Genomic DNA, 27,815 nt, shown 5'->3' with positions numbered 1-27,815 from the left:
GCAGAGTTAAATACAAAAACTACTTATCTAATAGCGAATACAAACTAATTTCAGATCAGTTCACTTACATTTTAAATTCAATCCAACAAGATGCAGAGAAATTAATCCAGAATTAATCTAATGCTATGAAGAAAAGTGAAAGATACTAAAATCTTTATTAAAAAAAAAGTTTATTGATGTCAGAAGCATACAGAACAAAACAATTACTTTTTTAAATCATTTCTGCAATTACAGTGGTATTCAAAATACAGTAAAATAACTTTGATACGGCGATTTACTAATGATGATTATATTTGATCTGAAAAAAAAGTAAACAAACAAAAGTACATTGAGATATGAACTACAACCTCACATGAAACTAGGTTGTACGCTGCACACATCTAAAACTCCACTGACCTCAAGACAATTTTACAACCCCACCTTTTCTTTTTTTACTGTACCAGGCGAGGATAGTGGTGTTGGAACCATCTTTAAGGAATTAAACTAAGAACTAAATTAAGGGTTGGGGCATTCGGAGGAACACAGATGACACCTCTGTAGTGTTAACTATACAAAAAAGGAAAAAAAAGAAACTGTACAGTTTAAAAACAAAGCATATACACAGCCTTATTGTTATTTTTGTTTTGTTTTTTTGCCTTTTCAGGTTTTTTATTTATTTATTTTACCCATTTTATGGCATCAGTAAAGTATACAAGGGGGTTAAATGCTTTATAGACAACAAGCTAAGCTCTAAATGTTATTTATCTACTCGTCATCCTCTTCTTCATCCTCGTCATCCTCGTCCTCATCTTCATCATCGTCGTCGTCATCATCATTAACCTTGACCGGCTTAGAAGGGGCTTTGGCTGCACCTCCTACCACTTTGCCTTTAGAACGATAGGCAGCAATGTCCTAAAAGGAAATGAGATTCATTTTTTCAGCAAGGAATCTTCTTATGAAAATTCAGATCATTTATCAGTTGCTATTTTGGTTGATTATTTGTGGCATCGTTTCTCACCTTCTCATACTTCTCCTTAAGCTTGGCTGCCTTCTTCTCAAATGGCTGCTTATCCTCAGCTGATGTTTTGTTCCACATCTCACCCAGTCTCTTGGCCACATCTCCAATAGACAGACCAGGGGTCTCTTCTTTCACCTTGGATCGGAACTCGGAGCAGAAAATGAAGAAGGCGGACCTTTGTTGGAACAGGGGATGTGAAAAAAAAATTATAAACTTTACATCCTTCACAAATGCCGAAGCATCTTAATGAACAAGTGAGATGCTTACGGGGGTCTCTTGGGAGCATTAGGGTCCTTAAACCTCTTTTTCTTCTCGCCTTTGGGTGGAATGTAGTTCTTCATCTCCCTCTCGTAACGGACCTTGTCTTGTTTGGCCATGTCTTCAAACTTCCCCTTTTCTTTGCCTGACATAGTCTGAGATAGGGAAGGAGAAGAAAAAAAATAGTTTTCCCATTGTTGGGAAAAGAGGGGAAGGTCATTAACACAATGTAAATGAAAGGTGTGACTGACCTTCCATCGCTCGGAGCACTTTTTGGAAAACTCAGAGAAGTTGACCGTCGCCTCAGGGTGTTTCTTCTTATGCTCCTCTCTGCAGGTCTGGACAAAGTATGCGTAAGACGACATTTTGCCTCTTGGTTTTGTTGGATCCTTCCCCATCTTTGCCTAAATATCCTGAAATTGTATAAAAGAAAATCCATAATTTAATCAAGTATTAAATTCTACTTGCCAAATGTACCATTTAAATTTGTTGCTTTTACTATTTTTTTTTTACTCTACTAACAAAATTGTTATTTTGGAATTATCAAAGCTATATTTTAACTAATTATTTACTCTAATATTTAGTACGTTATTTGCAAAGGCGCGCATTTGCATGTAGTTTTTCTGTGCGACGAATTTGACGTTTTATAATGTAAACATGTCACGACAAAATGAGTTTCCATAATAGTGCAATTGAAAATAAAACGTCTTATGAAACATTAAAAAGTTTTTTTTAAATACTAAAACTTTCCCAAAGTGTATTTTTTCAAAGTTAAAAATGGTTAAAAATGTAGAAATAAGTTGGTTAATTAAAGTTCTTTTATGTGCCAAAGTACGCGCGACATCGAAAAACTCGTAAAATTTCTTAATAATCGACTCCACTTTCGCCGTGTTCCCCGTTGAAAAGAGCCCGTTTCTCTCTATGTACCGTTCAGATAGCAATGGCGCACACTCTTGTCTCTCTGAAGGAAAGGAGGTCAACAACGACGGCAATATTTCTTCTTCCATTTTGTGAGAAAGCCTTCTTCATGAAAGAAAGTCCCCCTAAAATGTCTCCACCCGCCTTCCTGCTCGCTTTTGGACACGACAAACAAACGGCGCGGGTCGATTTTCCTGACCGAAATTGTTTCCTTCGCAAAAAGCCCTGTGCATTCGCCTGGTGTATAGTAATACATTGGGTCTGTGCAGTGCAGAGTTTGCTGTGGGCTCGCAATGGCCGCTTGTCTTCATGCAATAACACTGAGAATATGGCTCCTTCTCTTTGTGTCAGCGCTCAGCCATTACACTGCTTTGCAATAAGGGGGAGCCGCGCGACTGCATTACCTACCTCACTTCAACTCTCAATTTAATACCCTTCTCACGCACGGAAAAATGTCAAAATACGCGGGTTGGAACGACGAAAGATAGAATTTTTATTTTCCGCCTCGAAAAACGCGTACTTTGAACTCGACGGGGTAGAAAACACGATTTGAAAAAGTTGAAGCGAACTGCGCCTGTCTATTGCTCTGTGGCTTTGCCTTGTTTCCTATGCGAGTACAGTCAGCCATTACAGTAAAGCGCAGCTCCTGAGGTAATTTTTTTTCGCCCGTATCTCTGTCATTTCAATATCACCAAGCGTATAAATCCATACACATAACAACGGCGTTGTGCTTTGATTTTTTCGTTAGTCAGTTTTTTTTCTTTCTTATCATTTCTCATAGTTCTTCTGACAGACATCCCTTGTAAAGCGCTGCAATGGCTACTCGCTGGCAACTATCGCCGTCCGTAAACCTTGTTTGTACGCAATTCTGTCACCTAGTTATCCGCTTAATGTTACATTTCGAAATAGGCTGAATAAATGTATTTTTTCAAATGTTCTGTATTTCAGCCCCTCGAATAAAACCGACTATTTTTCGTGTAATTTCAAGGCATACATCAAAACAAATTAAATTAAAAATCTAAGGTTATTCTCATTTTCATTCTGAGGGGATAATACCCTCATTTTTAACGTTTCACAAAAATCCCCCCGCCAATAAAATTGCTCTTTTACAAGCTAAATTTAAATACCGTATGGTTTCCTGACCTTTTCTCGCAATTTTTGTACTTACCCTAGACTTTGAAATGTCTACAAGCTGACACTTAACCGCTGTCTTGTCTGGATAGTGAATGTACTGCAATGGCTGTATGTGGATGTAATAGCTCTACGCAGTACTCTGCTCTCTCAACCCTCTAGCATTACTCTCAATAGGGCTTCCATTCCATTGGCTGCCGCCACGGCGAACACTCCTCCGATTGGCTGAGCGCTTTCCATTGTCCTTATAACAGCCGGGCTGCGATTGGCTGCCTTTAATGAAACGTCACGAGTGTTTTAAATGGCGGGTTAATACAAAATACTGAGTGAATGTGTGTGTTTCTCGTCTCAGCTTAAAGCAAAGGCTGTGTGTACTGTGTTGGCTGTGGTAGTACGGTGTTCTATGTGTTCCACGCGCAGTGCTAAATGGATGAGTTAATGTGGAGTGTCGGTGTTGCTGTGAGGTGCAAAACGCTGAAATGCAAGAGTAGTGGGACCGACTGACGTCCCTCTTACTACAAACACTATATGAATATCCCAGTCAGATTTTAACCAAAATATGCAATTATGAGTCATATTTATTAAAGTGTTTCAATCGGTGAGATTCGTTTTTGAGTATCAAATGTTGATTAATTATAAAGTTTCGAGATGATTCAATGACACAACGTCAAAGATGTTTTCTACAAGATGTTAGTTAGTCCTATTGACTAATTAAAAGGCAGGACCCCGAGACAACGGTAAAGGTTTTTGTATTCAGGGTGTTAAATTAACACTCAAAATGATCTCGATAACAACATTTTGATCAGCCCACCACTAATTAAATTTCATAATTACAATAGTAATTTTAGCAGATAAAATAGAGATAGTGTTGAGTGGAATTTAAGAACCATGGTTCCCAATTATTCTTTTTTTTCTTTTTTTGTTGCGCTTGATATCTATCTATCTATCTATCTATCTATCTATCTATCTATCTATCTATCTATCTATCTATCTATCTATCTATCTATCTATCTATCATATGAATACTAAAAACGCAGCAACACTGGTTATTGTTGCTCTGAAAAAAGGCAGCACTATCTTAACACATGCATTTCTATTTAGGCCACAATTAGAAATCAAATTATTTCCATACATAAACACACGCAAAAGCCGGAGCCTATGCATGTTAATGACTAAATCTTAAAAAAAAAAAAAAAAAAAAAGTAAAATCGTATTGTGTGGGACGGGGGCTACAGATAAACTGCCGAGGAAGCCTTATGGGAAATGTATGCCTATATAGCCTATTATTGTTTCATAAGAGAGCAGCTGTAACTACCTACGACTCGAGACAGGCGCGCCGCCGCTCGAGCACACGCTCACAGACGCGCTATATGCTGCTCTGAGCACATACAGACTCTTACTGACACTTGCGTATTAAAAAGCTACTATTGATTAGATATGCTTATATGGCCATGTATATATTTTTTATCTATGTTTATACATTTTTCATATAGGTATTTGGCATGTATACGTTTGTAAAAAAAAAACATGTGAATTTGATTGTGACAGAAACAGAAAAACATATGAATCTAATGACTCCTGGTCAGTTTTATTTAATCGACGTGAGAATACAAATAGTATCATATATGTAGTATTTTAAAAATAATAAAAAAACATAAAAAAGAGTTAATTTACCAAATATTTCATATAGGGTTTATCCTGGAAATGAAAGCACTAACCGAGTAATATATATTATTTTTAATTAAATGTGGATTCTGTAACACCACAGTTTGGAATTGAAAACGTTTGCCTTTTTTTTTATTCTGCTACGTTTTGACAATAAATTGAACACCGCATATGCTGTATGATCATGTATCCATACGATCATACTTTGTTTTGAAAGTTCAAATATGAAAACTGAACTGCTAAAGATTTTTTATTATTAGCCTATTATTATTATTATTATTATTATTATTATTATTATTAATTTATACATTTTCCTATCTACTCTGTATTTTTCTATATTAGCTCGCTGTATAATGCATTATGGAACAGAGAGAGAGACTGGGTAGCAACATATTAAATTATTAAATGAATTTTTCAATCTAAATTGAGTTTTTTTAAAACCATATGCACTTTAAGAATTCTAAATCGTTTCTATCTCATCTAACACGTTTCTTACTCTAAAATTTGCGTATTTCTACAATTAATTATAGTTTAGACTTGATTGTTTTGACGTTGATTCAATATCTGCACCTGCAGATGTAATTCAATGTAATTTCAGACACTGTTCATAGACGGTAAAAGAAATACACGCAGACAATCCGGATGATGGCGCTCTTGTGCTGTAAATTAATCTTTGTAAAAACTTTATTACTCGTTCCAACAAAACCGGAAGTAGTACGTTGAGCGTACGGCGGGGAGCATGCACATGGAGATGTCTCCTACCGGCGTGCTGGAATTACCAAAAGCGTGTTTGAAATCCAGTTTGGAATTTCTCCACATTCGATCCGGTTTCGAGGTACGTGTTGGAGCAGATGATGTGCACCTGGAAAATCGGTTGTGAATACAATCTATGAGGTTTTGGGCGATCTGCTAGTCTTCTAATCTGCTCACCGGTTTGTTAGCGCCTGATAGTGCTCAACTAAAATCTAAATATCTAACGTTAAAGGTTGCTTTATATGTATTTTTTTGTATAACGGGTCATTTTTAGCAGTTATCAAGAGCGTCCTGTATATTTATCATTACAGCTAACGTTACCCAAACTTCTGTTGTCATTAAGAAAACAGCAAAACAAGACGAATGTCAGTTATTACAATATTTGCGAAGTAGAACCTGTTGTTATTTAATGTTAGTCCTTTAGCATTCAGGTTAAAGTTTTTTTTTTTTTTTTACTTGTGCCACTGATTCAAACAGTTTAACGGAAACTCAATTTACATCATTGATCTATAACATAGAATATAATATAGATCAGTGATTTACATTTATTTTAAGCTTTCAGTTTTTGTTGTGTATGTGACATTAATTTAAGAAGTTTTGGTTGACGCCTAATATTGAGACACATTTACTTAGGTTTAAGACACGTTTAGCATTCAACACTTAAATGTATTTACATACTAAATTGGATTGGTTTGTTGCTTATTTGCATACTGAATTAAATTAAAATAAGACAAAACTGTTCTCTTACTGACTTACAAGCACTAGTATGGAAATGCGAATCAAGTTTGAGATGTTTGCTTGATGTGTTTCAGCCCGGGAAGGGTGAGTTGATGTCTCAGAAATTAATTCTTCTTTCTCACTGCAGCGCGTTCAGGCGGTGAGCCGGGTGTCACGGTTATGTCAAGTTTATGGCCGCAGGACTCTTCAAAGAACGGAAACCTCGGTGGCATGAGAATGAACGGCGAAGGCACTGGTATAGGGACTCCGACCCCAGCGGTGGCGGGGTATTTGGGAAAAGTCAGTTATGCTCAGTTCTCTCCCCCTGTCACTCGTGCAAAGCTCCGCTCAAATTTAGTTCTATATTGTCTGGAAAAATTGCATCCAATTGATCCTCCACCTCGAACGAGAAAAAACTGAACACGGAAATCTGTGTAAAAGGCGAAGGAATACTCATAAAAGCACTTAAGTTGTACACTGATTGTGTTATGGGTCTTGTATTTTCTGTGTTGTTGAGTGATCGTGATTTCTCATTGTGTTTACAGTGTGAAGAAAAAAATGGCACACCACCAGGGAACTGTCCTTGGTGCTTGACAAAAGGTCAGAAAAATGCCCTCCGCTTTTATGCTGTCAACCTGGAGGAGAGTGTTATGCTCTGTACAAATCCACAGGTGAGGATGTTTTTTCTTGCTGATCAGGACATGCTGGCACTTCAGTGAATAATTGAATGAATGAAAACCAGTCATATCTGGGTCAGTTTACTCTAAAACTAAAAACGTAAGTTTTTGTGTTGCATAAAGAAAGTATGGCCTAGTTTTGAACCCATGAATAATGTTAGCATTGTAAAACACAATTTTGTGAAAAAATAACTAACTAAAAGAAAAATTTAAGAAATTTTATTTTTATATCAAAGTAGTGTTTTTGTACCCTTTATTTATGCTGATGTTAGTTTAGAAAGAAAAGAGATACAATAAAGTAATAAATCCAGTGAGAATTTATTTAAGAGATTGGGTTTCATTATGGTAAAAAACATAAGTAAAATAAATATTATACTTATAAAATAGATCATATTTTAATACATTTTTATATATAAAATATTTTATACATATATATAAAATATATATAAACGTATGATCTATTATATATGATATATTTTTTTTAATGAAATTTTATGCTGATTTAGTTTAGAAAGTAAAAGAAGCAATAAGTTAGTATCAAATTAGAATCACCATTGAAAATCACATGAATCAAAATATCTAAAGTAAAATGCTGTGCACATTACAGTAAAAAATTGTGAGAGATTTCAGGTAAAATCTGCTGAAGTTACCATTAAAATAATGTGACCGTTATATTAATTATATTTTTTGGGAGGAAGTTCCAAATGTTTGCAAAAAATATTTTCTAAAATAAAATGTTTGTACTGCAAATTATAGTTGGTCCTTTAGATTTTAAGGTGAGATACAAGCTGAATATGTTTGTTAGGGGTTTAATTTTAAGCTTTTACTATTGGTAATATTATATTTCTCATTGTTATTAAATGCTTATGACCAGTTGTAAAGAAGAGTGATTGGCCAGTAAGATTAGGGGTGGGCGATATCTCGATATTTAACATATATCGAGATATTTTTTAAACACGATATGGATTTTGACATATCGTATATATCGATATATTGTTTATATTCTGATTCCGCCACTTTGCTTGTTTGCCTTCCCTGTGCTGTGCTCGCCCCCGCTCACTCGCCCCCCGCCTCCTTGCTTTTGTCCCCTCTCACCTCGCGTGTAGAGAACTAGTCAAAAAAAAAAAAAAGACAACTGGCTCCATTATATGGAGATACTTCAGTTTTAAGGCGTAGGGCGAACGGCAGGCAGATGTCTACTGTTGGGCCCAATGAAACGCGGACGGAATCGCGGAATCCAGTCATAAAAATGGAATCTACAGTTTAACGCGGAATGTCACGGAATTGGTCAAATTTTAAATGACTTAATCAAAAGTCGGTCATGCACTTACATCAAATCGCGAAATGGACTAATATCTGCAAATATTAACCCGGAAAAGTCTATTTAAATATGAATCCTGCATGTTCTGCGTGTCTGTGTCAACGAATGGAGCAGAAGCGCGTCTTCATTCATTAAACACGGAAGCTCGCATAACGCTCGCGCTGATTTCATTGTCTTTCCTCTCTCTAAATAAAGACGTGAACACATGAGGAACATCTCCAGAACTGCACTGAGAGTCACTTCATGAGCATCTGACCGTTTGATTTGAGTAAGATTAGCTCATATCACATCATAGACTGTGGTATCACATACACAGAACTGTAAAGTAATTGAAAAAAATAAAAGTATTTGACAGAAATCTATTACTATTGTACAGCAGAATGTAGATAGCCCACTACTACTACTATTAAAATGAAACGAACATAATTTTATAAGGAATAATCACACAACATTTCTCCCATGTTTTATTTTTAATAGTAAATCCCCTTTGTTTACAAAAAAAATAAAGTTTGCTTAATTTTAAATAATTAAAAGATAAATTAAATGAATGTTTTATGCCTTAATTTGATAATCAGTAAAATGTAAATACACAGAATTTCTGAAGGGAAAAAAACATTTCACATAAGGCTATTTTAAGATTTTTTTTTTAACTAATTAAGTTGTTTTTATGCATTTATGCACACAGAATTAGGTAACAATAAAACATATGGTGAAGAAAAAAATAAAATGTTTCATAGGCCCCTTAACATGTAATATTTGCCATATTTGTTTTTGCAGTAGTTTTTTGGGGGTTATTTTTCCTGTAAAGATATCGAGATATATATCGTATATCGAGATATATCAAAATATATCGAGATATATTTTTTGCTCCATATCGCCCAGCCCTAAGTAAGATGGTCATTAACATCAGTGGGGTGTTTTTCTGTTGCTTTGCAGTGCCTGTATCCATTGGTTAGTAGATCTCTGGAAGATGTGCGTGCTAGCTTGTCTAAAGATGGATGCAAGAGGAGCATTTCTTCCCTGTCCGATGTGGATGATACATCCTCCCCTTCAAAGCGATCAAAAGAGGAGAAACTGGATGTTTTATCTGCTGTACCTGAGCCATGTGGTGCTGATGTCAGTGACGGCACCCTTCCAGATAACACTGTTGAATCACAAATGTTTACTGATGAACAATCAATACTTGGAAAGACTGACTCCATTAATGGCACTGAGGAACAACATCCTGAAGATCTACCTGCTGTTGCCACCCATGAGGATTTAGAGTTGTGCGACAAGAAGGATGATTGTGTATCTAGTACTCAAGATGAGGTCGAAGAGATCGTTGGAATGGATGTAGATGAGGAATCATCAGAGCTGGTTCCTGTGCCACCTCATCTCTTCTGGAAAAATGAGGACAACCTGTGTTGGTTGGATTCGTTGTTGGCGATGCTTGTGAACTGCAAGACCATCAGAGAGACTCCATGTCAGAATGTAAAGCTGATCGACGAGTTGACAACAGTGCCTTCCAGCAACTCTGCTGTCTGGAACCTTTGCTTCACATATGATAAGTCTTGTGCCAATCTGAAAGCCAAGGAGCAACACTGTGAAGGCAAGAGAAAGCAAAAACTTTCAGGGTTTTAAACCTATCGATTTTCTTAAGTTAGTGTTTATTTTTAGTATTTTTAATATTTGTACATATGTTTAGTATGTTAATATTTTTTATTAGAGCACAAACACACACACACTTATAGATTAATTGTAAGTTGTTATTGTAATTTTGCATTATTAATATCCAAAGATTTAAACCTTATAAATGTAAAAAAATAAAATAAAATTGAATTACGTATTATTCTTTAGAATATTATAAAAGTAGTAATTTGTAAAATTGTCTAATGTATTCATTAATACACTATTTTAAATAAATTATCATAGTTTAACATTTATTTATTAACTTGAATGTACTCTATTTTTAAAATTACAAACATATGTTTAACATAAATTTACATAGTTTTAAGTGAACATAAGTGGATTAAATTTATTAATTGACATTACTTGTAATTGCTCCTATGTGAACACTAATTGTATAAATTAAAATAAGTTAAAATTATTTTTAATATCTAATGTTATTTGTAAGTTATTCATAATATTTATGTATTTGTATATATTAACAAACTTTAATTTTTATAGTTATTTTCCATTTTAAGTTGATCAAATATTTTTTCTTTATTATAGTATTAAATGTAAATTTATATTGCATAACTCAAATTTCAATTATAAACAATTATGTAAGTATTCATAAGTATTAATGCACTATAATTTAAAAATAAATTGAGTTTTATTATGTTCACTTTTTTTTTTTTTTACCCTCACTTCAAAAATATACTTTTACAAAGAGGTTTGCATTCATGTGCTGGAAAGTTGAACCTGATTTTCCCTCTGCAGACGAGGTAACCAGAGTTCCTGCTGATGTTCTGTGTGAGGTAGAGAAGCAGCTGTCTGCGCTCCGTCTGTCACTCTTCAAACTCCTTCAGCCCACTCTGAAGTGTGAAATTGGTAAAATTGCTCAACATCTAATCATAAAACGATCTGATATCCATCGGTTGCTTGTTATTTGTGTTGAGTGATAATCTTGTCTGTCTGTCGTACAGGTCAGGAGGAAACACCCGTTTTTGCCCTCCCTCTCCTTCTACGTGCAGACAAGTGGGCTCAAGAGCTTTTCCAGCACACTGTCCGTTGGGAATTTAAGTGCACTTCTTGTAGCTATACTTTAAACGACAGGTAAAGGTTTTGAGCCTTTTAATTTTAAATAATTTGTATTTGGTAATTAAACAGCTTTTGATTTAGTATATATATATATATATAATTTTTTTTTTTTTTTTTTTTTTTTTTGGTTACATGCACACACCCACGTGTAACACAAACCCTCCTTTTGTCTTGCAGTGTTGAGAAGACTCTTACAACGTTCACTCAGATTCTGAATGACTGGCATCCACTAAAAGCCATCCACCGCACTCAGTGCAGTAACTGCAACCGTAAAAACCAGAGGAGGAAAATGGTGCTTGAAAAGTATGAGTTGAAATAGCAAAATTTCCTTTTTTCCATGTATTTTTTCTTACCCCCCTCCTTGTTTCACCATGATTTAACCTCATGGTTTTTGTTGTTGGTTGATATGCCTTTGTTCATTTTTGCAGACTGTCCTCTGTGTTTGCACTGCACTTTGTGGAGGGCTTGCCCAGGAAAGACCTCTCTAAATTGTCATTTGAGTTCCAGGGCACGCAATACAATGTTAGCACTGTCATCCAGTACAATAAGCGTCTAAAGCACTTTGCCACTTGGATCCGCCAGAGCAGTGGTGAGTCTTTTATTCCGGGAGTTAGTTAGCTGATCTACTTAACACCATTCAATTCAAAAGTTTGGAGTCTGGTTCCTTTTATTCAGCAAGGACACATTGTCACAATGACATTTCTAATGTTAGAAAAGATTTCTACTTCAATTAAATGCTGTTCTGTTAAAGAGCACCTATTATGCCCCTTTATACAAGGCAGAATATAGGTCTCAGGTTTCCCAAAAATGTGTCTGTGAAGTTTCAGCTCCAAATACTCCACAGATGATTATATCATTTTGAAAATGCCTATTTTGAGGGGAAGCAGAAACATGCTGTTTTCATGCATGCATCTTTAAATGCAAATTAGCTGCTGCTTTCCGTCCCCTTTTCCAGATTAGGGCTATAGTTTTTCCTCTAACATTATGCTTCCGTAATAATTTACTTGCACATTACATAAAAGCAAAAAAAAAAAAAAAAAAAAATCCACAAAAATGATTAACTTATTAAATAGATTTACAGCTAGTTCTAGGGGTGCACGATAAATAGACTGATAATTAATGTGCATTAATTAATTCCATGTTCATTATCACCATTGACTTGCGCAGCTTGTCAGTTAACAATGGCTCCGTGTAGTATCAGATGTTTTATGGGAAATCCTGCACCTGATGGAATTTGCCACTGATTAGAGCAGGGGTTCCCAAACTTTTTAGCCCGCGACCCCATGATAAATGCGCTGCTGCCCCGCGACCCCCCCCCCCCCCCAAAAAAAAACCACCTAACCACCTCTCGTCGCGTGAAATGTACAGCAAATCGATTTTATGCCCAGTCTCAAAGCACACAAAGTTATATTTTATTGTTCTGCGTGCAAAATCAGTGTTACAAGTCTGCATGAGCTGCTCGATATCCACCTGTTCTCTCTCGTAAAGTAACTGTGCAGCTATGTTGGGTTGAACTCGTTCATTATTCTGCCATCAGGAACCAGTCGAGTAAGTCTGAGCTGCTCACACGCGTGCTCACACCCGTACGCACACGCACACGCACACACACACACACACACACACACTCATGCTAATCCGCTAGATGTGTCACTTTATGCTTCCCATGGTGACGCGTCATTGCTTGTCACGTGACATACCGCAGCAACAACAGAGCTGAATGAATGATCTGCTTTTGTTATTTTTCCTTTTTTATTCAAAATATTAATAAATTTGTTAGATATGGCATGAAATAGCTGATATTCCGATTGTCAAATATATGCAAGTGGAAGTGTTTTGTTGTTTAAACACCTTTATAACGATCGCGTTAGTTGAGCTGTATGCGCGATGGGCGCCGCCATCTTAGTTTGTGCCGCAGACGCAGTTCAGAGAATCAGATCTGTTGGATTTACAACACGTGAATTCATCCACTTCTCCCGAAATACATAAAAGTAAGTGGCTGGTGAACTGGGAGAATAATGGAGTAAACTTTAAAGTTACTTACACAATGTGTATCTGATATGAATAAAATGTGTCTAATTATAATGAAAAAGATTATTATTGCCTCTTCCTTTGACATCAGTGTGTATTTTACAAACTCTAAATGTATTGTTTTTTCTAGTACTTATATGTCTGAAACCTAAAATAAACATTATGTGGTTGAAAACACTGAAAAGTTGTGATGACAGCTCTGAGCGCACTTGTCTCTGGCTCAGCGCCAGCCAACTCGCGAGAGCACATTTGAATTTCACGTCATGCACTGACCGGTGTGGTCGTAACAGTTACACTCCAGGGACTAGCCTAGACTGATCACACCGGTGTGATCGTACGTGCGATGCGAAAGAGTTAAATTAATTGAAACAAAAATATATAAAGCCTATATCGAAATCATCTCGCGACCCCTGCGCCGGGGTCCCGCGACCCACCGTGGGGTCGCGACCCCTACTTTGGGAACCACTGGATTAGAGAACCGGCTTTACTGAAAAGATGTGCATTAATTATCGGCCGATATTTATCGTGCACCCATAGCTAATTCTGACAGTTATTTCCGATTACTTGGTCTGTTTTATTGTTATTCAAATTTTATCTTAATGGTGGTTCATTTACATGTTTGCATTCTGTCTTTTAGGGTCATGGCTAGAACTCGATGATTTGAAATACCCTTACAGCATCACCCACAAGAGGTTTTCATTTCCTGCCAACGAAATTCACATTGTTTTCTGGGAATCAGACTCCACTAAAAATGAAGTTTCAGAAGTTCTCTCACTGACAGCTCCCTCTGCACTCACAAATGTCGATGATAAACACCCGCACGAACTGTCAGACTCTGTGGCTGATGACACGTGTGTCATCAGCGCGCTCACCGTGGGAGACTCGACTGCTGCCGGCGCTCTGGATACATCCATTGGCAGTACCACTTTACTGGACACCTTTGAGGGTCTGTCACATACAGACATTGTGACCCTCACTCTTGTTGATGAGAACCGAGCCACTGAGGCTCTTCAGATTCCCCAGAGCCCAGCCCTTGTCCCGGCCACTATCCCCAGTCTTTCTGTCGCATCTAGTTCTTCTTGTATCTCCAAGTCCGTTTGCCAACCTTCAAATCCTCCGAAACCACAAAGTTCTGGATTGAAGGAAGGATCTTTGGTTTCCAATCCAGTGGTGCCGAGACCGTCAGTGGCTACACAAGTACATTCACCTTCACCATTTGCAATTTCCTCATTACTTCAACGGCATCCTTCCTTCCAGTCGACACCAATAAGGCTTCCTCCTCATGTTCCAAAACCCAATTTGAAATGTGACAACGAAGCTCTGCCAGCAAAGCCAGCTGACATGTTTGGTGGCTTCATAAGCAAGAAATTGCCAAATTCAAGTGATGTGAATCCTGCTGTAGCGGCTCAACACAAACCAATCACTCTTCCTGGTGGCACATGCCCATCTGTTAAGAAAAATCCAAGCCTCTTGGCAGACCAGCAGCCTATTACCTCTACAGAAGCCCTCAGACTGAAGCTACTGAAAAAGCTCAAGGCTAAGAAAAAGAAACTGGCTAAATTAAACCAGCTTTTGGGCAGTGCAGGAGAATCTACTCCAAAACCGGATAGCACGGCTCTCTCGTCGCCCTACTCGGTCACGTCTAGTACAACGGCATACGACAGTCCAGCGTATGACCAGTTCTTCGCCGAGCTTTTGTCTCCTGCGACGACCGTCAGTAACCTCTCACCTGACAGCACGGGGCTCCTAGAGATGTTGAACAACGGCCAAAATGTGGAAAAGACCGTTGGAAGCGCACAGCAAAATCCTTGTTTAACAACTATGGTTCCTGAAGCAACTTTAAACTACTCTCAGTCCACAAATGACTCTGTATTGAATCTTGATGACTACATATCAGGGATGGACCAGACTGCAATTGAGAACACCGATTTTAATGGCTTAGATATATTTTTCTGATAGCTTTTAGATTTTACAAAATTAAAGTTTGGTCTGATGTCAAAACAAGTTGTTCCCAAGATCTCTTCCTTTGTTTCGTGTTGGGAATGCAAGACTTTTGTTAGAAAAGCCTGTGGTACATAATCAGTTAAATGAATCCAGAGTACACGTTTTGTCTGGTATACTTGAAGAATAAAGAACATTAAAGGGTGCAGAGTTTGAAGATCAATGTATGCTCAATGCATTTGTTAAGGTTTGTACAGCATTGTACAGTTAATTTTTGTTGTCTTTTTTTATGGTTAACACACAGTTCATATTAAATGGTCCCAAAAATGTTATATGTTGTGTTTACTGGAATTTAATTTTTCCTTGGTGTAAACCGCTTCACTTTCAAACGGATTATATATGTGGTTTCTACACTTTTTGTTGGATACAAATGTTTAAAAATAATTTCTAACCAATAAAATATTTTAAAGCACTTGCAGTTTTGGATTAGTAAGATTCTGAATCATAGGATTATGAAAGTTTATTTAAAATTGTTAATGTCTTTACTGTAAATTTTGATCTAATTAATGCATCTTCACTGAAAGAAAGAAATACTAATTCAAACAGTAGTATAGCTGGGAAAATATGTATTTATCAGCAGTTACATAAGCATTTCCATTCATTTTTTTCTGTACATTGTAAGCAATGGTTATAATTTTGCACTTTAAATTTCATGTTTACATTACCATTAAAAGCAGTAATCAATTTTCATGTTTTTTTTTTTGGTGCAGTAGTTGTTTTTGCTTCTAGTTGAGTACTTGATACAAAATATAAATACATTTAGACCCAGAACGTATGCATTGCCTTATTAATAAAAACAATTAAAAATAGACCTTATGATCAGTATTACAATTTTCAAGTAATCATGTCAGTCCATTTTTAAACTGGGCATGGAAAATGTGAATGCAAACAGCTTCACTTTGTTCAGTTTTTGGTCTACTTAAAAAGGTCGGAGTTTGGTTATTTTAAGAGTGTGAAAAGCAAGTGCCAAATAAAAAATTATATTATTAAAACACTTTGAAGGAACAACACTGACGGTTATGTTGTTGAAAAAAAAAAGCAGTTGGTTAAGATATTAAAAGGATCTCAAAGTTGAGTTAAAAATAAAACTGACATTTTCAAGTGTGATAAATACTTGGTGGGGCCACTGTAAGCAAGACTTACTGTCTGCTAATTTATTTAGCATATGATATATTAACAGTCAAAATATTGTTCAAATAAGTTCAGTTGTCTTGCTTTGTCAGCTTTTCTATTTGAGTAACAACGGTCACTCTTGACTTAAATAATGACTTTTATGACAAGTTATATACAATAGCCAAATAGATAAGGCTTGTTCAACAACATTGCATGTACTTCTTATATTTTGTGTTTAAATATAAAAGTAACAATACCATTTGGTCTGTCGGTTGGTTTATAGTAGATGTCTTCAGTCCTGGATATGGAGGCCTCCTGAAAATGCACAGTTTAGTTCCCTTGTTTGACAAGCATTTCAGGAGATTTAGACAATGCTGATGAGCTGATTCAGGTGAGTCAGATTAAAGAGACACCCAAAATATGCAGTGTTTGATGACATCCACTTCCACAAGCAGAATATTATAGTGGAAGACGAGCTGAAACCAGCTAAGACCAGCACCACGGTTTCAGCCAGCAGAGGGCAGGCTTTCACTGCGAGACCGTCAACAGACCGTCGGTTTCAACTTCACATTCACATGGTTAAACTTTATTTTATCCTAAAATACCAACTGATAGGATGAGCTGTGAAACGGAAAATGCAGCTACACCAGGAATAGGGTTTCCACACACATATTTTCTTTTAAAAAGTACAAAATGTGCCATTTCATCATGAAGCAGAACTTGCAGAAGTGGCCCTCCCATAAGGAAACGCATCAGTTCAGCGGTGATGTTATCTGTGATGCTAAAAATGACCCTCCAGCAGTCTGAGCCAGATCCGCAGTTCATACTAGAGAACATGTTTGAGGCTGTGATGGACAACATTTTCTTACTGGTGCTGGTCACACTTCTCAGCGTCGTTCAGAATGGTATGACATTTTAGATTTTATTATCATTACTAGTTTGGATACTTAAATGATGTTTATGCAGAAGGTGTATGCAAATTATTTTTGAAACACTGTGTTGTGTTAATACAACTACCAGGAATTAGTCCATAATGTAGATTAAATATACATTAAAATGCATTCAAACGTCCCATATATGTCCAATCTTTAATACATTGACTTCTCCTCTAGTGTTCTTCGCCTTAAAGGTTGAGAAAGAGTGCACGGGTCAACATTCTAAACCTCATTCAGCAGCCTTTGAGCGTTTGTCTTGTGCAAAGTGAGTAACATTGGTTCAAGTTTCTAAACTAGAGTGTAGAATTTGACTGGAATAAAAGAGCTCTCTCTCTCTCTCTCTCTCTATATATACATGTATGTATATGGATAGATAAATAATTCATTTATGAAATAGTGTTGGAGTAGCTTTCTTTGCATAACAGTTCGATGTTTTCCTAGAAACGAATTTCCTGATTTATTTACATAATTTTGCATTACATTAAAGCAAATGGGCTAATTTTAAGTAAATTATGAACGTGAAAATAATAATAATAATAATATAATATATAATAATCCAAACCAACAGCATCATTATCAGTTGGATATCTAGACTGTTGGGTTCTGCTTTGGTAGTTTAACATAATTTAGATGCAATCATAAGTGTCAGCATCCACCACGAGAGAGGAAGTAACTGCTCTTTCACAATATTTTGAAAGGCTACATGGAAGTTCTAGAAGAAGAACTGACAGCACGTCTTTACATCAGTTTGGTCAAATGAAACAAGAGTTAGTTAGCTGATAAGAGTTAGTTTCTGAAACTGTATAAAAAGATATTAATAAAATGATCTGCTTCATAATGATTTGTGTTTTCTAATTATGTTTTTCTCAGTCGAAACTGCATGGACACGTACCCCACATTTCTGGCAGTACTGTGGTGCGCTGGAATCTGTCTAAGCCAAGGTACAATTAAATTAATCACATTTGTCAAAAAAAAAAAAAAGTAATTTAAGTGATTGAATAATTATTATATATATATTTTTTTTTAATAAGCAGAAGTGCCTTTGTTATTTTTAACTTTCACTTCAATATAATGGTAAGATCAGATAAAAGAATTTTCCTCTGTGTAATGTAGAAGAAATGGTTTGCATTTCCTGACTAAAAAGTTATTTTATGAACCATATACAAATATTTGCCCACATAACTTGGCTCTGTTTTTGAATACTACTGAAATGGTCATTGAGTAGGAACCGTCAAATATATAATAAGAGTCCGCCCTGATAAAATGCACTTACGTGAGAAAATACAATAACTTTCTTGGAAATTATCCTATATAATTTAAATAGTCACTTTAGTCATTAAACCATTTTTGTAACAGCTCCAGCTGCCTTTGCTGGCATTATCTACCTTGTGGTCCGGCAGAAGTACTTTGTTGGCTACTTGGGGCAGACTTGCCAGAGGTAAGATTTTTAAACTTACAAATCCATAACTGTGAACAGATAAGCCCGTTTGAACACCAAAAATACGTTTTCTTGTGATAAAGATGCATTCGAGTAAACTGACCTTAAAACTACATGAAACACAAATGTGGTTGTTATGCATTCCAACAGCATTAAATATTGCCTAAAGTTAAACTCAATACAAAAGTTAGTCATTGAACCTTTAAAAAAATTATGATGTGGGTAGAACTTAAGTGATTACATCACTTATTGGTTTGAACCCTGGATTTAGCTTTAAAACAGAGACATTAACTACATGTTGTAACCTAGACAGTAAACTGATATTCTGCTTGTATACCTGACAGCACTCCTGGCTTCCTGTTCGGGAAACGCATTCTCTTCTTCCTGTCACTCATGTGTGCTGTGGGAATCATAAATCACCTGATGCTCAGCTACTGTGGCAGTGACTACAAAGAGTACATCCAGACCATCACCAAAGCAGCATCAGCCCTTCTGCTGTTGCCCTGAACGGTTCAATACAGATTTAAAAGCAGCTGAAACCGTAGTGCAAGCACTAACCAAAAAAAATATTTTGGTTAATGGTTTGTCAGTTAATTAGAGGAAGTGGCAAGAAAACTGAGTGAAGCGTTCACAGTGATGGTCACAAAGGCATTTCATTGCAAAATGATATGTACACATTACAAACCTTCAAAAAATAACTAAAGAAATAAAAAAGGTTGTTATTACTATTAATATTCCAGTATAAGGTATTTTAAGAAATGTTTTAAGGGGGTCATATCATGCATCAGTTTTTTTCATCAAGGTCAAATAGTAAAGATTTGTCCAAAAAAAAGTTTAGTTTTCATACCTCATTTCCCATCTCTCTCTGAATGTTAGATTTGAACGGTCAGGTTTTTTGTTACTGTGCCTTTAAAAGTGACAAGTAATGCTCACACACCGGATTGCAGGTTTCCTGTTGTGTGAAATATAGTTTAGCAAAATCTGCATTACATGACAGGATTACAAACTAATCAGTGCTGAAATGATTAGGTATAGTATAACTGCACGTTTCTATCGATTCTCTGGAGGTATATGCAGAGTGTTGGTGCTACACACCACAGTAAATATATAAAATTAGAGTATAATGAAATGTTTTACTCTGTGTGATAGCAGAAGTTGCGAAATCCTTTATTTGTTTGGCTTGATTTTAGCTATCCGGAAGGATTCAAGGAAAAAAATGTTTCCTCATGATATGACTCATTTAAAGCAATGAATGGAACACATTCGGGCACTTTTGCTTAAAGTGACCCATTTAAAAAAGTATTGTAACTATCTTCAGTTTGCTAGTTTACAATGTGAGGATGAAAATCTTTCTGCTTCAACAGAATTATAATTATGATTAAATTCCAATAACCTCCATTTCTTTAAAAAAAATGTTTTGTATTACTGCTTACATAATAAAGATTTATTGAAAATAAAACAGTCCTTTAAGGTGTTTTAACGGTCTCCTCATCTGGGGCTTATATTTCCATAGACTGATGCCTGTTTTCAGTAGATATTTGCTGTTTCACACAACATTTGGGGTGTTGATCTCCTCTTCCATGGTAAGAGACCTGCAAGATCAGATATCCAGTCATATTCTCAATACTACAACTCATCAGAGACCTGCTCACTTATTAAAACACACCGTGAACTGTCGTTTGCTGAAGCCGAACCAGTAGGGAAAGTCAAAAAGGGCGTCGGAACAGTACTCGATGATGAAATGTGTGTCTCTCCATATGGGTTTCACCTTTTCTCCATCATCAAGGATTTGAAAGCTCTCACCGACCCATCCCTGTAGTGCAGCACTAACATCAACCTTAACACACACACAAAAAATTTATTCATTTTTACATTTCCAGAAAAAGGACACTAAACTTGTACATCATTAATCATTGAGTCTCCATTACAGAGAAACTCACATCAACTGAATAGCTCTCTCCAGCAACAGATGAAATGGTCATGTCTAAGCCTCTCTCCATCTCCCATTTGATCATTGGATGACGGCCGTTGATCGCCACCACATAATATCCAAGAGCTGTAGTCAATGATAAGAAGGTTGAGGCGTTTGACTTTATAAATACAGTATGCAATGGAAGCAGAGTTTAATGATACCTAGTCGCTTTGGATAAAAGCGTCTGCAAAAATAACTAAATGTAAACATTACGTGCGAATCAGTGAGCGGGGTTACAGAATTTGGAGGTGGTGTTTAACCTCTCTAGTAGGTCTGGGCGATAAATTGATTTTATCGATTAACTTGAATGTGAAATCCAGATCAAATCCCAGAAGTTAAAACTAGTTTTGAACATTTTCTTTGTTATCTGAATATTGATTTTAAGTAGGCGGGAAAAAAATCGATTTAAATCGTAAATCTGACTTTTTGTGAAAAAATAAGGGATTTTTTTAGGCCATATCGCCTAGTCATACTGTCTAGTATAGGAAGGTATATTCCAGGATCTGGCATTCGCTCGGCTTCGTGTCAATATAAACTTTTATTTCAGTAACAAGGATGTTTTCAGTTCTGGAACCTACAGGTTATTGTTTTAGTATGATGACCTCTTAGATATCAAAAGCTCAAGTAAAAGTTGATTCCTCAATTCATGAGCCCTTTAAAGAAGTCTCTTTTTTTTATCAAGGCTGCATTTATTTGATCAGAAATACAGGACAAACAGTAACATTGTGAAATATTATTGCAAATTAAAATAATGGTTTTCTATCTCAGTATACTTTAAATACAGTTTATTTCTGTGATGGCAAAGCTGAATTTTCAGCATCATTACTCCAGTCTTCAGTGTCACATGATCTTTCAGAAATCATTCCAATATGCTGATTTATTATCAGTGCTGGAAACAGTTATTATAGTTATATAAACAGTAACACATTACTGTTTTACTGTATTTCTGATCAAATAAATGCAGCCGTAATGAGCAAAAAGACATTACAAATGTCTGATTACTGATCCCAAACTTTTGAACGGCAGTATATATATGAAAGTTTTCAGATCTATATCCTCTGTTATAATATATTTCGAAATATTCCTATTTAAAATAAAAAAAAAATGACTAAACGACCACAGACTTGTGTGTATGTGTGTGTGTGTGTATATATATATATATATATATATATATATATATATATATATATATATATATATATATATATATACACACACACACACACACACAGGTGCATCTCAAAAAATTGTAATATCATGGAAAAGTTTTTTTTTGTTATTAAATTCAGAAAAGCAAACTTTATTATATTCTAGATTAATTGGTCACAAACTGAAATATTTCATGAGTTTTTTGTTTTAAATTCTGATGGTTATGACATACACCTTAAGAAAATAATAAATTCAGTATCGCATTGTTTTTTTTTTTTCTCAAAAAAAGGCAGAAATATTTTAAGCGATGTAAAAGACTATGCACGCTCAACATGTTACCATAGTAAACATGGTAAATATGACTGCTTGAAGAAATCAGAATGTCTGTTTCTTATTCTCGTTCACAATCTTGTATTTATTTAGTATCTTATATTATCTGTCATAAGTCTCATCTCGAGAGTCATAAAAATCATAAAAATATAATAATGTTTTTGTTCGGGAGCTTTTTATAAAAATAGAGATATTATCAATCATTCTTAATGTGAAGTATAGGCTAATGCTACAAATAAACAGAAATAGACTCGACTGAATATGCAGGCTATTTTCATAAGCGTTAAAAATGAATAAATAGAATAGAAATAAGTGTATTTATGTGCGAATAATTTTGAGTCCTGATAAATTAATTCATTATGATCAATGTATCACTTATTCTATGGTAAAACATCAAAGCTTTTGAATTTGAATACTTAACCAAGCCTGCAAACAGCAAATACAGGCGTGTAAAGGGCGTTTTTTAGTGACGTGCAGCGGAGCTGCTACTGGCCCGAGGCTATTAGCCCCGCCTGGACCACTTTAAGCCCTGGCTCGCACTGGCCCGACAGTGGAAATGCGGCTATTGAAGCCTAGGTTGCTTTGATAGCAGCCTTTAGCTCCTCTGTATTGTTTGTCAGATGTTACTTATCTTCCATTTTCTTTGTTATCTGAATATTGATTTTAAGTAGGCGGGAAAAAATCGATTTAAATCGTAAATCTGACTTTTTGTGAAAAAATAAGGGATTTTTTTAGGCCATATCGCCTAGTCCTACTGTCTAGTATAGGAAGGTATATTCCAGGATCTGGCATTCGCTCGGCTTCGTGTCAATATAAACTTTTATTTCAGTAACAAGGATGTTTTCAGTTCTGGAACCTACAGGTTATTGTTTTAGTATGATGACCTCTTAGATATCAAAAGCTCAAGTAAAAGTTGATTCCTCAATTCATGAGCCCTTTAAAGAAGTCTCTTTTTTTTATCAAGGCTGCATTTATTTGATCAGAAATACAGGACAAACAGTAACATTGTGAAATATTATTGCAAATTAAAATAATGGTTTTCTATCTCAGTATACTTTAAATACAGTTTATTTCTGTGATGGCAAAGCTGAATTTTCAGCATCATTACTCCAGTCTTCAGTGTCACATGATCTTTCAGAAATCATTCCAATATGCTGATTTATTATCAGTGCTGGAAACAGTTATTATAGTTATATAAACAGTAACACATTACTGTTTTACTGTATTTCTGATCAAATAAATGCAGCCGTAATGAGCAAAAAGACATTACAAATGTCTGATTACTGATCCCAAACTTTTGAACGGCAGTATATATATGAAAGTTTTCAGATCTATATCCTCTGTTATAATATATTTCGAAATATTCCTATTTAAAATAAAAAAAAAATGACTAAACGACCACAGACTTGTGTGTATGTGTGTGTGTGTGTGTGTATATATATATATATATATATATATATATATATATATATATATATATATATACACACACACACACAGGTGCATCTCAAAAAATTGTAATATCATGGAAAAGTTTTTTTTTGTTATTAAATTCAGAAAAGCAAACTTTATTATATTCTAGATTAATTGGTCACAAACTGAAATATTTCATGAGTTTTTTGTTTTAAATTCTGATGGTTATGACATACACCTTAAGAAAATAATAAATTCAGTATCGCATTGTTTTTTTTTTTTCTCAAAAAAAAAAAAAAAAAAGATTTTGAGTGGGACGTGCCATGGAGGCGATCAGCCTGTGGCACTGCTGAGGCGTTAATAGCCTCGTTTCCACTGTCGGGCTTAAAGCGGGTGTGCTAGTCATGCCAGGGCCAGTCGCATTTCTACTGTCACTTCCGGGGCTTGATCGTGCCTCGTTGGGGCTTCCTTGGGTCAACGGCCAGGGTTTTTTGGCCCAATGAAAACCTTGGGCCAAAGCGGGCCAGCTGGGGCTAGAGGAGGGGTTATGAACAAAGGCGGAGTTTCTCCGTGTCTGGAGAGCGTCAGCGCGGATCATTTCAGAAAGATAACAGCTTTAACACCAGCATTAAAGACTTTTTTATATAAGTCTTAAGGGGGAGAGTTCATAAGACTTTCAGTCAGCAGCGAGTGTTTGAAATAACGCGATTCTGATCCGATGTGGATCACCATACCAGGCAGAAATATTTTAAGCGATGTAAAAGACTATGCACGCTCAACATGTTACCATAGTAAACATGGTAAATATGACTGCTTGAAGAAATCAGAATGTCTGTTTCTTATTCTCGGTCACAATCTTGTATTTATTTAGTATCTTATATTATCTGTCATAAGTCTCATCTCGAGAGTCATGAAAATCATAAAAATATAATAATGTTTTTGTTCGGGAGCTTTTTATAAAAATAGAGATATTATCAATCATTCTTAATGTGAAGTATAGGCTAATGCTACAAATAAACAGAAATAGACTTGACTGAATATGCAGGCTATTTTCATAAGCGTTAAAAATGAATAAATAGAATAGAAATAAGTGTATTTATGTGCGAATAATTTTGAGTCCTGATAAATTAATTCATTATGATCAATGTATCACTTATTCTATGGTAAAACATCAAAGCTTTTGAATTTGAATATTTAACCAAGCCTGCAAACAGCAAATACAGGCGTGTAAAGGGCGTTTTTTAGTGACGTGCAGCGGAGCTGCTACTGGCCCGAGGCTATTAGCCCCTCCTGGCTCGCACTGGCCTGACAGTGGAAATGCGGCTATTGAAGCCTAGGTTGCTTTGATAGCAGCCTTTAGCTCCTCTGTATTGTTTGTCAGATGTTACTTATCTTCCTCTTCACAATACCCCATAGATTCTCTGTGAGGTTCAGGTCAGGCATGTTGGCTGGCCAAACAAGCACAGTAATATCATGGTCAGCAAAACACTTGGAAGTGGTTTTGGCAGTGTGGGTAGGTACTAAGGTCCTTCTGCAAAATGAAATTAGCATGTCCATAAAGCTTGTCAGCAGATGGAAACATAAAGTGCTCCAAAATTTCCTGGTAGATGTTTACATTGACTTTGGACTTGTCCATTGTGCATAACACAATGGACCGACACCAGCAGACGTCACAGCACCCCAAATCATCACTGATTTCAGAAACTTCACACTGGACTTTGGATTCTGTGGCTCTGCAGTCTTCCTCCAGACTCCAGACCATGATTTCCAAATTAAATGCTAAATTGACTTTCATCTGAAAAGAGGACTTTGGAATTTGCACTGAGCAACAGTCCAGATATTTTTCTACTTACCCCAGATGAAATGTTTCTGACTTTGTTTCTAGTTCAGGAGTGGCTTGGTTCAAGGAATGTGACAGCTGTAGCTCTTTTCCTGAAGACGTCTGGGTGTGGTGACTCTTGATGCGCTGACTCCAGCTTCAGTCTACTCTTTGTGAAGCTCTCCCAAGTTTTTGAATCAGCTTTTCCTGACAATCTTCCCAAAGCTGTGGACATCCCTGTTGCTTGTGTACTTTTTCCTACCAAACTTTTTCCATCCAGTCAACTTTCTATGAATATATTTAGATGCAGCACTCCGTGAACAGCCTGCCCTTTCAGCAGTGACCTTCTGTGGCTTATCCTCCTTGTGGAGGGTGTTGATGATTGTCTTCTGGACAACTGTCATGTCAGTAGTCTTTCACATAATTGTGGTTGCTTAGAAACGAGCCCAAGAGGTACCCAGTATTCATACTCAAAATTAATCAAACTAATCAAGCTCAAAATATAATATTCAAATTTTTTGGGATACAGAATTTTTTATTTTTCTAAGCCGTAAGTCGTAACCATCAGAATTAAAACAAAAAAAACAAAAAACAAAAACTCTTGAAATATTTCAGTTTGTGTGCAATGAATCTAGAATCTAGTTTCCTTTTTTTATTAAATTACAAAAAATAAAGACATTTTCCATGACATTCAAAATTTTGTAGATGCACCTGTGTGTGTGTGTGTGTGTGTGTGTGTGTGTGTGTGTATATATATATATATATATATATATATATATATATATATATATATATATATATATATATATATATATATATAAAATGATTAGACACAGCACATCGATCTCCTCTGTAATAGGTAAAAACACGTTAATTTACAGAATAAGGTCAAAGACTTTCACGGAGAAATATTATATTTTAAAAAATCCTACCTGTAACATAATCTTTTCTCTTTTCTTTGACCTTTGTTTTCGTGCATGCGGACACAAGGATGTATGTTGTTTTTGAGGTTAGCTGTCGTCTCAAATCTGTGTACTCTCCCAAAGTGCGTACAATGACTTTCCTGAAATGGCCAAGAAGAGTTACAAACGCAGGCTATATCTAAACCTGCATATTGTCAAATTGACGTTATTTAAATCAATTTACCTTCCTGGAGAATTACAGAAAATCACCTTCCCCTCGCTAGTCTGGACTTCATCGATGAACACGCAGCTGTTCTCCGGATCCCACTTCACGACTCTGCAGTCCGCGCGACTCTCCACAAAGAATCCGCGAGGAGGGCTGTTGACAAACGACTCTAGCTCGACAATGTCCATAACAAAACCGGGATTCATGCTTTCGCGCTTTTTCATTCTTCTGTCACTTCTAGAGGACAAATCCAAGTGTTCTTCCAGCGCATGAGTCGTCCTTTTTAATGCAGTGGGAGTGGAGTATAAACAGAGCCCAGTAGCCCCTCACTGCAAAACACAAGATCCAGGGGGCGTATTTGGAGCCACAACTAGGGGGTGGAGTTTGGTAGGCTTAGGGGTGGAGCTCTGGGAGATGGGTAGGTTTAGGGGTGGAGATTAGTGGGTTTAGGAATAAGAGGGTGGAGACAGGTAGGTTTAGATATATGTAAGGTGGGAGGAGTTGGATCTGGATCCAACCACACCCCCTGGATCTTTTAATTAATCTGGGAATCAAAGCCGACGGAGTCATCCTGTAGTTCAGTTCAGAGCAGATTATTGTGAGGGGAAGTTTGAGTTGTAGGACCTGTAACACTGATTTAGCCGGGGGACCTGGTATTACTCATTTTAAACACACTCACAGAGCAAAGAGGGTTTTACATCACGCTAAATGTAGTAATTTAGAACATCTTTCCTATAAGTCACATTAAAAGTAGGTCAGTAAGCTTCACGTTTCCCTGAGGGAACTCTTTCTTTAGGATTATTCAAGTCACTACTATGCCGGAAAAACATCTATAATTAGTCTAAGATGGTTTGCAGACTACCAGACTGATCTATGGTTGGTTTTGGGTTATCCTGGAATGCCCAGTTTGGCCAAACTATGACTGGACCCTCGACAAACTAGCTGATTTCCACGTATAACTTGAATACATATAGATCCAAAACTGGATGAAGTGGTTAAACATACACAAGAGTTAAATTAATAGAAAGTCATGCTGTTTGTGACCTGGTTAATCACAACTCTGCTTGAACAGATTGACCAAATTTTAGACTGTGGTATGACCTGGACGTTCCAGTAAAGTACAAACAAAAGTTGTTGCAGTGAAGTTGTGGCAATGTTTCATGCCTTTTGTTTTTATATTCCTTACCCTAAAGGGGTCATATTATGTGATTTCAAGTTTGGAGTGTTACAAGCTCTTGGTGCATAAAGAACATCTGTAAAGTTGCAAAGACTAAAGTCTCAAACCCAAAGAGATTTTGTTCATAAAA

General features: G+C 36.2%; 4 protein-coding genes and 1 long non-coding RNA gene across 7 annotated transcripts; 2 read left to right on the top strand and 3 right to left on the bottom strand.

Moving 5' to 3' along the window:
- Positions 1 to 153: 153 nt before the first annotated feature.
- On the bottom strand, positions 154 to 3,507 carry LOC128021008 (high mobility group protein B1). Of its 2 annotated transcripts, none has more exons than XM_052607865.1 (5): positions 3,342 to 3,507; positions 1,507 to 1,668; positions 1,265 to 1,410; positions 998 to 1,172; positions 154 to 891 (listed from the first exon to the last, which is right to left on the bottom strand). In XM_052607865.1, exons 2-5 carry the CDS (start codon positions 1,651 to 1,653, stop codon positions 745 to 747), a joined length of 615 nt encoding a protein of 204 aa, XP_052463825.1. In that variant the 5' UTR covers positions 1,654 to 1,668; positions 3,342 to 3,507; the 3' UTR covers positions 154 to 744. The 2 variants fall into 2 exon arrangements, with proteins under 2 accessions (XP_052463825.1, XP_052463826.1); XM_052607866.1 differs by lacking the exon at positions 3,342 to 3,507 and adding an exon at positions 2,183 to 2,484.
- A 2,143-nt stretch (positions 3,508 to 5,650) lies between these two features.
- Positions 5,651 to 15,623, top strand: LOC128021004 (SUMO-specific isopeptidase USPL1). Of its 2 annotated transcripts, XM_052607860.1 has the most exons (9): positions 5,651 to 5,804; positions 6,588 to 6,739; positions 6,985 to 7,110; positions 9,374 to 10,028; positions 10,862 to 10,972; positions 11,068 to 11,197; positions 11,360 to 11,485; positions 11,611 to 11,771; positions 13,848 to 15,623. In XM_052607860.1, exons 2-9 carry the CDS (start codon positions 6,620 to 6,622, stop codon positions 15,164 to 15,166), a joined length of 2,748 nt encoding a protein of 915 aa, XP_052463820.1. In that variant the 5' UTR covers positions 5,651 to 5,804; positions 6,588 to 6,619; the 3' UTR covers positions 15,167 to 15,623. The 2 variants fall into 2 exon arrangements, with proteins under 2 accessions (XP_052463820.1, XP_052463821.1); XM_052607861.1 differs by lacking the exon at positions 6,588 to 6,739 and having other exon boundaries at positions 5,682 to 5,804.
- LOC128021007 (uncharacterized) lies at positions 9,436 to 16,988 on the bottom strand. The gene is made up of 3 exons (XR_008185457.1): positions 16,582 to 16,988; positions 9,675 to 10,020; positions 9,436 to 9,581 (listed from the first exon to the last, which is right to left on the bottom strand). It is a non-coding gene; the product is annotated as an uncharacterized LOC128021007 (long non-coding RNA).
- Positions 16,989 to 17,062: 74 nt separating this feature from the next.
- LOC128021006 (arachidonate 5-lipoxygenase-activating protein) lies at positions 17,063 to 20,182 on the top strand. Its single transcript, XM_052607864.1, has 5 exons — positions 17,063 to 17,229; positions 17,437 to 17,524; positions 18,130 to 18,200; positions 18,616 to 18,697; positions 19,042 to 20,182. The coding sequence occupies exons 1-5, from the start codon at positions 17,091 to 17,093 to the stop codon at positions 19,202 to 19,204; spliced, it is 543 nt and encodes a 180-aa protein (XP_052463824.1). The 5' UTR covers positions 17,063 to 17,090; the 3' UTR covers positions 19,205 to 20,182.
- LOC128021005 (mesenteric estrogen-dependent adipogenesis protein) lies at positions 19,332 to 26,853 on the bottom strand. Its single transcript, XM_052607862.1, has 5 exons — positions 26,527 to 26,853; positions 26,313 to 26,443; positions 20,638 to 20,753; positions 20,364 to 20,534; positions 19,332 to 20,289 (listed from the first exon to the last, which is right to left on the bottom strand). Exons 1-5 carry the CDS (start codon positions 26,730 to 26,732, stop codon positions 20,197 to 20,199), a joined length of 717 nt encoding a protein of 238 aa, XP_052463822.1. The 5' UTR covers positions 26,733 to 26,853; the 3' UTR covers positions 19,332 to 20,196.
- Between the last annotated feature and the right edge of the window lie 962 nt (positions 26,854 to 27,815).

Source organism: Carassius gibelio, chromosome A10 (assembly GCF_023724105.1).
Source record: "Carassius gibelio isolate Cgi1373 ecotype wild population from Czech Republic chromosome A10, carGib1.2-hapl.c, whole genome shotgun sequence".
Taxonomy (NCBI): domain Eukaryota; kingdom Metazoa; phylum Chordata; class Actinopteri; order Cypriniformes; family Cyprinidae; genus Carassius; species Carassius gibelio.
This window is presented reverse-complemented; position numbering and strand designations above follow the sequence as displayed.

Excerpts from the sequence above, each read along its gene's own strand:
- LOC128021008 (XM_052607865.1), bottom strand. The coding sequence starts at position 1,653 with ATGGGGAAGGATCCAACAAAACCAAGAGGCAAAATGTCGTCTTACGCA. Across the intron at positions 1,173-1,264 it reads AATGCTCCCAAGAGACCCCC|GTCCGCCTTCTTCATTTTCT; the intron begins GTAAGCATCTCA and ends GTTCCAACAAAG. Across the intron at positions 892-997 it reads TTAAGGAGAAGTATGAGAAG|GACATTGCTGCCTATCGTTC; the intron begins GTGAGAAACGAT and ends ATTTCCTTTTAG.
- LOC128021004 (XM_052607860.1), top strand. The coding sequence starts at position 6,620 with ATGTCAAGTTTATGGCCGCAGGACTCTTCAAAGAACGGAAACCTCGGT. Across the intron at positions 6,740-6,984 it reads TGGCGGGGTATTTGGGAAAA|TGTGAAGAAAAAAATGGCAC; the intron begins GTCAGTTATGCT and ends TTGTGTTTACAG. Across the intron at positions 10,973-11,067 it reads CACTCTGAAGTGTGAAATTG|GTCAGGAGGAAACACCCGTT; the intron begins GTAAAATTGCTC and ends TCTGTCGTACAG.
- LOC128021006 (XM_052607864.1), top strand. The coding sequence starts at position 17,091 with ATGTTATCTGTGATGCTAAAAATGACCCTCCAGCAGTCTGAGCCAGAT. Across the intron at positions 17,230-17,436 it reads TCTCAGCGTCGTTCAGAATG|TGTTCTTCGCCTTAAAGGTT; the intron begins GTATGACATTTT and ends CTTCTCCTCTAG. Across the intron at positions 18,698-19,041 it reads TTGGGGCAGACTTGCCAGAG|CACTCCTGGCTTCCTGTTCG; the intron begins GTAAGATTTTTA and ends TATACCTGACAG.
- LOC128021005 (XM_052607862.1), bottom strand. The coding sequence starts at position 26,732 with ATGAAAAAGCGCGAAAGCATGAATCCCGGTTTTGTTATGGACATTGTC. Across the intron at positions 20,754-26,312 it reads GAGAAAAGATTATGTTACAG|CTCTTGGATATTATGTGGTG; the intron begins GTAGGATTTTTT and ends CATTGACTACAG. Across the intron at positions 20,535-20,637 it reads GAGAGAGCTATTCAGTTGAT|GTTGATGTTAGTGCTGCACT; the intron begins GTGAGTTTCTCT and ends GTGTGTGTTAAG.